Source organism: Vanessa tameamea, chromosome 15, assembly GCF_037043105.1.
Source record: "Vanessa tameamea isolate UH-Manoa-2023 chromosome 15, ilVanTame1 primary haplotype, whole genome shotgun sequence".
NCBI classification, from domain to species: domain Eukaryota; kingdom Metazoa; phylum Arthropoda; class Insecta; order Lepidoptera; family Nymphalidae; genus Vanessa; species Vanessa tameamea.
The window spans coordinates 10,761,655-10,774,690 of record NC_087323.1 but is presented as its reverse complement, the minus strand read 5'-3'; the positions used below and the strand labels follow the sequence as shown (position 1 = coordinate 10,774,690).

The following is a 13,036-nucleotide window of genomic DNA, read 5'->3' as shown; positions in this document are numbered from 1 at the left end:
TCTTTAATATGAAATTGAAGAAAATTTTAATTTGCTTGAATTTCGACCATTGAGCGAACCGAAACGATTTGTTTCTTTCTAGAAAAAGAACTTCGTGTGTTTTTAGCGACGCGTAATTGGCTCGACCAGTTCGATTACTCGATCAACGATACGCATCAGCGTTTTAACCATGATTGTCGTTTTTATTAACATGTGTGATGTTATTGATTACGTAATACACCCAAAGAGTAAGCCAAAACATTCATTGGATTTTACAATGCTTTGTCTCTCGGTCTATAGTAAATATTTCACTTATTTCGTGCTAGTAAATTACAAATTCAATTATAATTAATTATTTTATTTTTTCAGCAATTCGTCTGTTTCCTAATTCATTGTGCGTGTGCGTACCTGTAGACGAGCGCCAGGATGTTGAGCATGGTGGCGACGTCGGGGTGGTCGTGGCCGGAGGTCTTCTCCAGGTCCTCGAGCGCCTGCTTGCAGAGCGGCACGGCCACCTCGTAGCGGCCCTGCGACGCGTACTGGATGACGAGGTTGTGCAGCGTGCGCAGGCGCGCCGGGATCTCGTAGCCCGCGTTCACCTGCTGCGCGAACTGCGACGGCGGCGTGGGCGACATGGCTGCCGGCATAAAATGTATCAACTCGTCGAACTCTCCATTCATATAAAGGTTATCATCGAGTCGATCACGCCGATTCAATTGAAATAACAAGTTTATTACTGCATTTTGTTTGCAGTAAAATTTAGAATTTTGAGCCACATGTAAATAGAGTGAGATATATTATGTATATGTAAATACATAAGCAACATACACTTATTATTCCTGTTATCCTCGTGGTCGTCGTCGGGGAAGAGGTCGACCATGGGATCGTCACGCTTGTTGTCGCCCTGACCACTGCGACTGGTTTCCGACTCTTCGTTGATATCGCTGTCGTATTTGCTGAGGGAATTCAATAAATTTCGATTAATATCTATCAAAAACCTTATTATATATATATCTTAAATATAAATATGGTTTTTGGTATAACTGATTTTCAACACCGTTTCACGGATCACCGTTAAAGTTAACAAACATATGCATTTTATTCATGAAAGTTTTTATGTTGTAGCTCGCTACTAGATGGCGTTGCGGCAATTCACTTATTTCTTACGCTCCGTTATTTCAACGGAGCGCTGTGACAATTGTTATATATTACATATCTTACCGCTATTAATACATCAATACCTCGTAACGTAATACATTAAAAAAAAAGCGTGCGATCTCCTGTCACAGAAGTCAGAGCTTCAGATATTACACAGAAATATTATAGAAAATTCGTTTTAGTCGGTTTTTGTTGTTTTTAATAGTTCTTTAGCGGTAGAATATCTGATGAGTGGGTGGAACCTAGCCAGACGAGCTAGCACAAAGCGCTACCACAAATTATATTTTTATCATATTGTCTATGATAAATTCTTCGTTAGAATATTTTAAGAAGCTCACCGTATAGAGGCCATAAAGTCCAAGTGCTTGTTCTCCTCTTCCAGCTGTGAAACCCGTTGTTCAGAGGCCTGTAGGCGCTGCTGGGCAGCCGCGAGCTCATCACGGAGCCAAGCGTTCTCCTGACAGAGCCGACGGACTTGGGTACGAAGCTTCTGTTTCTCAGCCTCAACGGACTGCAAGTGCGAGGCTAAGGCGATCATAACCTGTAAACAAATAGTAACTAATTTAAGTCAAATTGACAAAGTAATACATTTTTACGAGTAAAACGTTTAAGCAAACAAAAAAAATACGCAAACGAATTATCTATACTAATATTATAAAGAGGTAAAATTTGTTTGTTTCTATGCAAGGCGTAATATCCGGAACAAAGGATCCAATTCAACAATTTTTGTCACTGGTAGAAACTACATTGTTCCTGAGTGCCATTTGGTATAAATTATATTTATGTCATATTATTTTCTTTAATAATAAATTGCACCTGTGCAAATATACAACAAAATCTTAACTAAATATACGCTTCGAAAAATATGCTCATTAAATTGTTTAACAACTTTGAATATTTCACAGATTCACAGAAATAAAATTGTAATATAAGCAAAATCAAAATTATATCTTTTTAAAGTAGGCCTTTACAAAAGCACTTTTGATCGTTATTTTACAAAACTATATTAAGTGAAGCTATCACCTACAGGAACGTAGATTCTAACGAGAAGAACCGGCAAGAAACTCAATAGTTATTATTTTCAAACATTTAAAATACAAAGTAGTTAATTACAATGATATATGTTTACAATTTATTTAAGGAGACTACATGAGCTAAATGCAAGTTTTTTAATGCAAAAAAGTATATGATCCAATGCAGTAAACCAAATGAAAAAAATATATGATAATCTTCAGGATACATGCTAGTTATTTGTTATTTTGAAAACATGATGTAATTAATTTGGTACGATAGAAAAAAAACACAACGTTACCTCTAAAAAAATCTTTTAACAAATAATAACTATACTTATATACATTCAATAATTCTGGTTTTTTGTCAGATTATTCTACAAGCACTACTTTTTACTACATTACATTTTTACTTCATATGAATATTGAAAACATCTATTAGAAAAAATGTGCAATCAGTTCGCATAGAATCAGATTTTTCGAACTATTCTTTAAATATTACGATAGAGTATTTGGTCAAAGTAAGGAAAACATCAATTGAGAGTGACTACATTCGATCCCCATGAACTCGAAGCAATATGATATTTTTCATTAAAAGTATTATGGGGCATATTTAGATACATATTTTTTGAATACATACTTTTATAATTAATAAAAATATAATTACTAACATATATTTATTTTTTACAGAATAAAGAAAGTCGAAAACAATAACACGGAAGCTATTTATATTGTGTCAGAGTTTAATTTTATCGATTTTGTTTATAATAGGAATTAAAGTTATGTAAGAACTAATTTTAATAATTAAAAAAAAAGTAAAGTCGTTACAAAAAAAAATGTAATTGTTGTGAACCAGAGAACTAGAATATTTAGAAGTGTAATATGTACGTAATTCAAAAATTTTAATTTTTTTGTAACGTCCGCCATATTGGATTGAATATGGCAGCAATTCATGAATCGTGGATTGTCATCGAGACTAAATATGTGTGCCAACTTTCAGCTCCATAGCTTCAGTGGAAGTGGGTGTAATATTGATTGCAAGGTTCCAGGACATATGTACATACATTCATACATACAAGTGAAATTAAATAAAATATTTTAGTAAAAAAATTAACATTAAATGTTTTTTTTTTTTGTAGTACCAAATATAAATATTTTAAGTTTAATTAAATCAGTTTTATTTTTTAATCATTTTCGAATAACAGTCAAAAGCAATACAAATAATTCTAATATATAGGATACCTATTTTTATGAGATTTATGATTAAACCTAGTATGATTAACCTAGTTAACCAATGATTCAACCAAATCGACTTGACGACATTTTTTTCTAGTAAATATTTAGATGTTTTTTTTTTAAATTGAACACATATTTTTTCTTTGTAAACCGATAGTAATAAAACGAACAAACACTACGCTATATGTTACCCCACGGTTACTACACAACAGTTTTCGAACACTTACGATTTTATTATATAAATAGATTATCAAACTTTTATAAAATGTTAAAAATTGGTATGTTTTAATATTTAGTATAAGAACTAACTGTGGTATAATAATATAAATAAAAGAAAAAAAATGGTTAAAACTAACTGTCTATTTTATTGTATACAAAATATAAATAAAAACATTGTAAGTTTAATTGAATCAGTTTTTTTTATAATCATTTGTTAACTAACATCGAAAGAAATAAAAATAATTCTGTTGTCCTATCTATTTTTTATGAGATTTATGATTGATCTCACTTCGCTCGGTTTGGCGCCATCTATTAGAATATTTGGGCGTAACCTCGTTACCTCGCTTAACCCTTAGTTCACGGGCTTGCCGTTTTTGTCGATTTTGTAAGTGTGAGCGTGCGATTCTCAAGAGCACTTAGCTCTTGTAGTCCTCTTAAACATTAAGCATCGATCTCCTATGTAAACCTACATTGATAACTTTTCAAATTATTGCCAATACGCCAGTCATCGATCAACGTCGCGAATGAAATCCGTTGCCTTCTTTTCGTAGAAGAAAGTTCAAGGAGACTTGTATTTATAGTCAAACTCAAATTCCTTTATTCAATATAGAAGCATTACACTTACTTATTGATTGTCAAATGAAACACTACCACCGGTTCGGAAAAGAAAACACCCCGACGTGAGAAGATCCGGCGAAAGAAACTCAGCGGGTCTTATTTTTATTTATTTTTTTTGTTAATTTAATTATTTACCTATATTCAACACGAAAAGAAATAGCCCGGCGGCGACCGTTTCATTCCTAAGGTGTGCTATCAATTATAAACTCACTAATCGTAGAGTAATAATCTTTTGCACACAAGCGTTCCTTTGCATTTTTTTTTTTATTTGGCAAACGAGGCATTTTGAACGCTTTCTGGGATCCTGTTGTACATACACATATATATAAAGATTTCGATTAAGATGTAAAATGAGATCTGTTTATTACTCTTTAGGGATTATTTATATTTAATATCGATCAATGTCCGACTATTATATTCAAGATACGATTCAGTTTAAGGCTTAATTCAAAACCAAACAACGCTTTTAACTGATAAGTAATTTTAATGTAAAAGATCTTCATATGAAATTCACTGTATTATAATTTAAAGTATTATTAAAAGGTATACATTTTATTACAAATCGAAAACGTTCTAAATTCGAATGGAGTGGAGTTTCCACCCACTTTAGCTATTCGTGCGAGCCTCCCCCAGGCTGTGTACACTGATGCTAGTTCAACAACCCCTGGCACGTAAACCTTTGTGCTGGGCTGATTAAGGGCCGCAATCTCATCTCGACGTGGGGCGTGGAGTACGTATGATAAGAATCATTTGAGCCGTCTGTTTGTTCGAAACACGTATCCATTAACGGCCGTTACTCTTTATTAACGAAACCAGTGCAATACGAAGGATGAAAACTATTTAAATTGTTAGCAAATATCTATAAAAAGACGTGTTTTGGTTATGTTTTGGTTATGAAAAAACTATACTATATACATATATAATTATATTTAACTAACATGACTGTATTTTTAGATATTGTAAAAGAGTAACTACTGAGTTTCTTGCCGGTTTTTCTCGGTAGAATCTACATTCCGAACCGGTGGTAGTTTTACTTAATATAGTTTGTTAAATGACGATTCAAAAGTGCTTGTAAAAGCCTACTTGAATAAAGTATATTTTGATTAAGCCAATACACATACAGCTTATACCAGAACATGTAACGCGTCTCTGATTTTGAGTATATAATATTATTATATACTAAAACTCCGCTTTATATTTAGACGATCGAAGTGAGAAGCGTAAATTTTATTTTCTCGTAATAACATATAATTGTAAATAAAAAATTAAGGATAACTCAATACATGAATCAAGCATCTTGATAATCGTAATTCTAAATTTAAATTTTAAAAAAATGGTACACGTATTATATATCAAGTTGGAGAAACGACAACTACTTAGAAAGCTTTAACTATCAATGTATAAGTTATTATTTGAGAATCATTACAATATAAGTAACACGTACTTTCCAAAGACAATAATCGTTTATGTATGTATTTATATATATGTTTAAAGCAAATACGACAGAATGAAGTTTAGTACTAAGAGGACCAAAGTACATTTTCCTACATTCGACGAATCATTCTAACATCAACACATCATAAATTGTCTTGTGCTAAAACGGCGAAGTTTTACGTTACTAATACTAAAAATATCACCCAAAAAGGAATATATTATATACAGAAAACAACATCTGTTCATTGTTTCTGTTCTGATTACCAGAAGCAAGGGTTATTGATATGGGCCTTTTTAGCACGAGGCCACAGAATTATAATTATTTCTGTAACGTATCAGGGCAGTTCGCATCTGTCTCCCTATCCCTCGTACGTGGACTGCGGACTAGTACCAATAGAACATCCTGGATTTAATTGGCTGCAGTTTGGACTGCAGATACGTAAATCATTGCTGCGCTATATTTTACGAAATGGCGCATAGATGACTCAAATTGTAAACATATTTCCAAATCTCTCCATTATAGACAGACCGAAATTAACAAACAAAAAACAAAGGAATTAATGACGTCCTTTCTTTCAAATCGCTTTAATAAGCTTTGCCTGATTACTCGAAATAAAAGTTTATTTATATTAAACACGTTCAGCATTCGCAAACAAAGTAATATAAACTTTACAGAATAATCTATACAAATTATAAATCTGTCGTGAATTTATATCAAAACGCAGTACCATAACTGGCAGGATAACAACACTACTGAACAGAAGCCATTAATATTCATGCTATACATATGTTCAAAACTTCACTGTTCAAAACTTTTCGACAGTTTACAATCTGGATAGATTTATTATGAACTAATAATAATCCTTACAATTATCAAGTAGCAGATAATTGTAATTATATTTGATTGAGATAAACTCTGTAAATAAAATGGTGGAAAAGAGTACCAACAAAGTTTCTTGTCGGTTTTTCTTGGTTGAATCAACATTCCGAACATGACGACTACTTTAATGAATAATATTTTCATTTGATCCCAAAGCAATTGTTGCAGAAGATATTTAAAGAACAAAATACTGCCCTAGACCAAAATCCAAGTCCTGACACTTTCAACTGCATGTTGTAAGTCCGTCAGGACATCACTTTCAATTTACTTGTATAGATTAAAAAATACTTATGATTTATTTTTGTATTTAAACCACTTATCGAATAAGCCAACAGGTTTTTGTCTATTATCGAATTCATTGATATATTATTAGTTTACGACAAAAAAACAATCGAATTAATTTATATTAAAGTACTTAAGTGGTATAGTGTTGTATTATAAACAATGATATATTAATCAAGGAATTAATGTAGTGTATAATACTGCTGTTATAGCTATTAGCAAATTGCCTGGAATATCGAAATCTATAGTACATTTTTCTTTACTGTTCCTGTCATTGGAATAAAGTATACACGAGATCATCAATTTTAGTATGTCTAGTTTAGAATAGCACAACCCTTGAACATTTCTTTATGGATGGTCCTTAAAACCATTGAGAGATGTAGGCCACGTCGAGTCTTCATAATAGTGGGAATTGAAAAGCTTCAGGAAATAGGGCACTTCAGTTACGTTTATATCTAGACGCCTGCTAGAGATTATAGGTCGATCTTGAATGTAGCATTTTTACGTAATATTGCACATGAGTCTATAGTCTATTCCAACCATATCCAACATTTGACTGCGAAGCAATATCATTGATAATAAGCTTTGTAAGCTATGTAATCTATGATATTCATTATGGATTTGTGAAAAAAATGGCGTATTAAACATCGGCGAAACTGTTATCGGAAATTTGAAAGTAAAATTAAAGTGGATATAAGTAGTTTAGTTGAATAGTGTATTAGAAATAAAGATTTATTAGTCAAGAACTGTTAGTAGCGCACAATATAGCCGAGCTATTAGAAAATCCCGCGGCATATGTAAATCTAAGATTTGTTTATATTTATTCCTTCTTCGATCGGAATAGAATATACTCGTATATTTAACATTATATAAACAAAAAATCAGAGAAGCGTGTTTGTAGTAACAATACGAATTTGAAATGAATTTTATACGTGAAGTTACAACTAGTTGAATGTACAGTCTATTCGAAGAGTTAGATTTAAGTGGATCTAATATATACTAATATTATAAATGCGAAAGTAACTCTGTCTGTCTGTTGCTCTTTCACAGCCAAACCTCGAATTTGATGAAATATGGTATGATGCAAGGTTGAATTCCAAGGAAGGATTACTTTTAATACCTAACCCGACCACGAGCCCCTAAAACGAGAATCTATTACGAAAAACTATTTCTTTTTTAATTTAAAAAGGTTTAGTGGTCACCTTTAGGCACGGGCACTGCTACTGTTAGGAAATAGAAACTAATTCTTAAACCGTCAATGCGTTGCCAACCACACGGATCTAAGACGTTATGTCTCTTGCGCCTGTATTTACAATCTAACTGACCATTCAAACCGCAATACAGCAATGCTCCGTGTAATATTATATTAGATATTATAAAGTTTTATTTTATGTCCGATAATGTTTTATTTTGAAAACACGTTACGTAGATCATCTGCATATATTAGCCAAGCGCCATTACGAATTTATAATTAAGATTTCAAATTATTTTTATGTTATTTGTCTATCTACGTCGATTTATTTAATCGTTCGAGCGATGGACTTTGTCGTAGAACTATAAAAGTAAAAAAAAAAGTTTGTTTTTATTACATATATACTTTTCTGTATGTATTCCGTATTCCGACATATACATACCGTGTGTCATATGATTATTGGTACCTCTGTGCGGGTTAGGTATAAATAATCTTACTCCATAATTTTTATTTTCTAGATCTGGTTTGAATACAAGAGTAAACCCATTATCTCCTCGCCTGAACTCTCACTAAACGTTCCAGACGCCGTACAGTCCGATTGTCCGAGTTACAGAAAAGAGAGTGCATCGGTTTTCGCTAATATCAGTAGTAACATCTGATGCGTCGTTGGCTATTCCCCGTTGCAAATGTCCGCGGTGACCTATATCGGTCAATAGAACGAAATATTTTTAATCTGTGTAAAATAAACACGACTGTTTCTATGCCACAGAGCGACTAAATCTTACACATTATTATAATCAGCTTGGTGTATCTTAATGCTACTCAAAAGCCTCTCTACTCTAATTTTGCTATGTTTAACAAGTTTATATTAAAAATGTATCATTTATTTTTTTTATTATATGAATTTTTATTTTACGTAATAATCTTGGAATATTATAAAAATAAACCATAGAGGTTTATTGATATAATATAATCAATCATTACCAAAGATTAACTGCGTAAATAGTTTTGTATATGGGGTTATATATAGAAGTGGAATTTTAAGTGCGTCGTGACGGTAGGGTTGTCACGACTGTAATAAACTACGCTACAAACACAAGCAGTAATTACTTCGTCATAGGGCTTCGTGCCAGCCTGCCTGGGTCGGTAGGTACCACCAACTCATATTCTTCCGCCGAACAGCAATACTTAGTATCATTGTGTTCCGGTCAAGAAGGCGGGTGAGCCAGTGTAACTACAGGCCCAATGGATGTAATATCCTAGTTTTCATGTTTGGTGGTGCATCGGTAATGTAAGTAATGGTTAACATTTCTTGCAGCGACAATATAGGTAGTCAATCTGCCTAACTATATATAGCCTAGAGTGCGAAGGCTTTGCAAAGATCTCATTTCGTGTTAAGGTTTGAATTTTATTCCAATTCGAACAGTGGGATACTCATTTTCACAGTTACATTCGATACAAAAAATTCACTCGAGATTAAGAATTGACATATATATTAATCACATGAAAACTCAGCGCCCGAATTTGAACCTAGTATATATGCTTAACATCGATCATCATAAGACAACGAAAATATAACATAAATGATCAATGTAGTAGCCCTAAAAAGCCATATTTATATAGCGATCAACTAAGGCGAACGAGAAATGCATATTTGCATAGATTTCATTTAACTACACCCGCATTGGTCGTATGTAGTTCGATATTAATATACTTCAACTATTTGTGGTTTAATCAATGAGATGAACATGCATTTAGTCGATCGATTTAATAAATATAATGTACACAGATGAAACCATGACTTACAATTGAATTCGTTGTGTAATTAATTAGTTTTGAAACGAAAAATTACTTAATAAAACTATCGTTATCTGTTAAAAACAGTACAAAATATCACGAATTCAAAACAGCTAAATTATATTATATCACGATTGGTTATAACCAAGATCGACAGATGCTCTTTGTCTGTTTGCTGCGTTCTAACGAGCAATCTTCTCAAAATAAGAACCATAAAATTTCTTGCTCCGTGATGAAGCCATTAGCATAACTTGCTCACCTGTGTCTCTCCCAGTCCGAGCTCAATCGCATCGATGCTCTTCCGCACCAGAGACACCTTCTCGTGCTCGTGCTCAGTGTTGGCCGCCAGCCCGGCCAGCAGCTGCGTGTGCTCCGCCCGCAACGCTTCGAGCCCAGCGGCGACCGTGCGCGCGCCGGCCACCATCTCCTCCTGCGTCATCGCCGTCATCCTGCCTAGCGATTCGATCTTCTTTCTGTTGACAAAAACAATTTTCCTTTAAATTAAGAATTGATCAACATATACCACAATTAAAAAAAATATTTTTTTTTTAATAAGTAACACTATTTATATTTATGAGGACGTCAATATACCTGCGTCTTATTTAACGTTCTAAGTTCAAATCTATTATGATAAAATGATGTAAGCAGATATACACATCAATAAACACAAATAATAATGAAAACGTATCAATATCTGACCGTGAAACAAACCTTGGATGAGAAAATGATACTTATCAGGTTAACACGTCTCACGATACAATGACAGGATAACTATAGAGTTAACTGTATAGTGACAAATCAATGAGACACATTGAATTATACATATATTTCAAGTCTGGGTATATTTAACTGATTTAAAAAAGGAGTGTCTCTATTTATTTTTTATGTGTGTTTTGAGTGATACTTTTTGAGTTTGGTTTAGTATATTGTATACACCAAGGCAGTCGCGTCGGAATTTAAATGGACATTAGAAATTTTAAAACGTACATTCAAGGATATTTTGGTCACTTTTTTGCATTGCAATTGCTATGTTCAATGTGTCAACATTGATCCTTTAGTACCTTTTGAAATAAAACTCTTTTGAATGCGATTACAACAATAATTTCAAGGTCAAATTCGAGACCAACTTTCCTGTATGTGGTAACGTTTTATTTTAGTCTACTAAACGTAGCTAACAAATATACTTGGTAACTGCTTGGAAAAAACGATTGTCAGTTCAATGCAACTTTAAACATAAAAATATTTTTTTATACAAGTACGACCACTATAAATTTAAATTTAGATATTTAATGCACGTGCTAGAGAATTTGCTTGCGAGATATATTTAACGAACTTTATACATTCGGCTTTTAAAACACGTGAAATCTTTTATGATATAATACAAATATTTAGAAAAGTCTGTCTTATATATTATACGGTAAAATTTATAGTATTTACACAATTCTCATAGATATTACATGGAAACTAACAAACATTAAAATATATATATATATATATATATATATATATATATATATATATATATATATATGTGTAATGTATTATACCGTATACCGATTTCAATATGTTCGTTATAAAAACTATTTTTACTGCGTTATAAAATGATACAAACGACTATTTTTATAACCATTATATATAATACAATAAGACATCAAATGTTAAGCATATTCTTGACATATTCTGCTGTTTTATTTTGAAAAGAATTTATATTATACATTATATCCTTTCGGCAAACTTGGGTTTTATTAAGGGAGAAGAGTAAGATAAGCAGAAAAATTTTAGAGCACATGTCTGTGCTCAAATATAGGCACATCATCTTTTATTTCACGCTCATAATCCCAAACGGCGACAGTCACGGCATCACTGGATAGAGTTCAAGACAACAACGAAATTTCGTACTTTCCGAGGCACGGGAGCATACATAGTGCCAATTTCAAATCTGCGACGTGATTTTTTTTTATGGCCTTAGATGGCGGACGAGCATATGGGCCACCTGATGGAAAGTGGTCACCACCGCCCATAGACCAAGGCACTGTAAGAAATATTAACCATTCCTTACACCATCTATGCTACACCAACCTTGGGAAATAAGATGTTATGTCCCTTGTGCCTGTGATAACACTGGCTCACTCGCCCTTCTAACCGGAACACAACAATACAGAGTACTGTTATTTGGCAGTATGTGTGGTACCGACCCAGACTTGCACGAAGCCCTACCACCAAGAATTGTGAAATAGTTTTATATTTATTATACGATATACACATATATGTCACAGAGCGGTACAGCGATATCACGTAGCAGTATCTCTAAAACTACAGACTCCATTTATCAAAATATTCTTTATTCAAGTGAGATATTACAAGCACTTTTAAATCGACATGTTTTACATTGAAATTGAATTTAAACCCGTTTGGATTTTGGAATATTGATTTGTCGAAAGAACCGTTGAGAGACAACAAACATCACACATTTACGTTCAAGACTGCCTCACAGTCTAATTATCATCATAACTAGGTAACTAGTCTCCTAACCGGTTAAAAAGAAAATCAAGTATTGCTTCCTCCTATAACTCTATATAATAGAAGCCATAAACCAGATCCTTAGTAGGATTCGCCGATCGTATATACGATCGTGACGTCAGCAAACTATGGTAATTTTTCATTAAATTTACGCATCGAAATAATATATGGTATAATTATATCAAAAATCTTTAAGATAAATCCCTCATAGGGTTCATTTTCAAACACTTAAATCTTCTTGTTTAGTTAAGTATACATGCAAGAACATTGTATAATAATATGATTATTTAATTTGATTTCCACAATGAAATCTCCAGAATAGTTGTCCGCGCCTTTAGTGTATATTTGACTGAGTTTAGTAACTTGATGGGCCTGCTTGTTTTAAAGCAACATCACAATTGAAATTTCAGGATAATTTTTTTAATCTTCTGTGTTTTTATACATTTCTTTACTGTTGTGTGTTAATTTTGTTCTTGAATATGTGATCTTAGACAATAAAGAAATTACCAACATAATGATCGTGATATTGTTGCCAATTGAGACTAGCAATAATGAGATCACCTTCATTAATTCGTCCTGTATCTTTCAATCTAGATTAAGCTTCTAATAAAATTGAAGCATCCTTCCCTGTATTTCTTTAAAAAAAAGATACCTTTTAATTTAGTTACAAATTCATTTGTTTCATAAATATCGTATAAGATATTTACTTTA

General features: G+C 32.7%; 1 protein-coding gene across 7 annotated transcripts in view; it reads right to left on the bottom strand.

Annotated features, from left to right (window-relative positions):
- LOC113402116 (kinesin light chain) overlaps positions 1-13,036 on the bottom strand; it is a 50,268-nt gene that overhangs the window by 11,281 nt on the left and 25,951 nt on the right. For all 7 annotated transcript variants that reach the window (XM_064217084.1, XM_064217085.1, XM_026642249.2 and 4 more), the window contains exons 2-5: positions 10,065-10,278; positions 1,476-1,678; positions 808-935; positions 388-616 (exon numbers count right to left, since the gene is read on the bottom strand). In XM_064217084.1, the coding sequence (XP_064073154.1) occupies positions 388-616; positions 808-935; positions 1,476-1,678; positions 10,065-10,253 (749 nt within the window). In that variant the 5' untranslated portion in view covers positions 10,254-10,278. The remainder of the gene's footprint in view (positions 1-387; positions 617-807; positions 936-1,475; positions 1,679-10,064; positions 10,279-13,036) is intronic.